Here is a 547-nt window from a genome sequence, read left to right as displayed (position 1 = left end):
ACTTGACCCAAGGCCAACATTCCAAAGAGCGTTCGTGCCAAGCAAGAAAACTGGCCAAAGTTCTTGTGTACACATGGTTCTCTGAAAAACGAAGGAGCAAACGCCACGCCAGAACGCTGCCCCAGGGCGCGTTTGCTCCTTCCTGTAGAGGGTTTCTCCATCCGGGAAATGGTCCGCGTTCTTCCCTTCGACGGTTTAGTGAGGGAGGTCCTTCTGGCCTTGCTGGGTGAGGCAAATGTGTGACGCTTTTCCACAGGGGAGCGGGAGGGATTGTCACCCCCACGTCCTCTAGGACAGCATTTATCATAGATTTTCTTCCCTCGAGACACCAATGCAGGTCTTGAGCACATCGAGAAAAACGTGACTCATGCCTTTCCGATTCACGGCAGGAATAATTATTAACACCACGTGACATAAAACCAGACTTTCTTTCCCGAGCTTCTGTTGTTCACAATCAAATGAACAAAGCAGAATCCTGGAAACGGCATGGGAACAGAGCAGATGCCTTCTTCCTGAGTTCTGTTTGGCACCTTTCTGCCTTTTCTTT

The 547-nt window shown here is 49.9% G+C and overlaps 1 protein-coding gene across 1 annotated transcript in view; it reads left to right on the top strand.

The window, feature by feature from the left end:
- The window catches only part of LOC111743458 (intersectin-1-like), a 20856-nt gene extending 20613 nt beyond the window's left edge, over positions 1-243 (top strand). The window contains exon 7 of the mRNA XM_023533894.1: positions 13-243. Within this exon, the coding sequence (XP_023389662.1) occupies positions 13-243 (231 nt within the window). The remainder of the gene's footprint in view (positions 1-12) is intronic.
- Positions 244-547: the final 304 nt, after the last annotated feature.

Source organism: Pteropus vampyrus, unplaced genomic scaffold, assembly GCF_000151845.1.
Source record: "Pteropus vampyrus isolate Shadow unplaced genomic scaffold, Pvam_2.0 Scaffold114, whole genome shotgun sequence".
NCBI classification, from domain to species: domain Eukaryota; kingdom Metazoa; phylum Chordata; class Mammalia; order Chiroptera; family Pteropodidae; genus Pteropus; species Pteropus vampyrus.
This window is presented reverse-complemented; position numbering and strand designations above follow the sequence as displayed.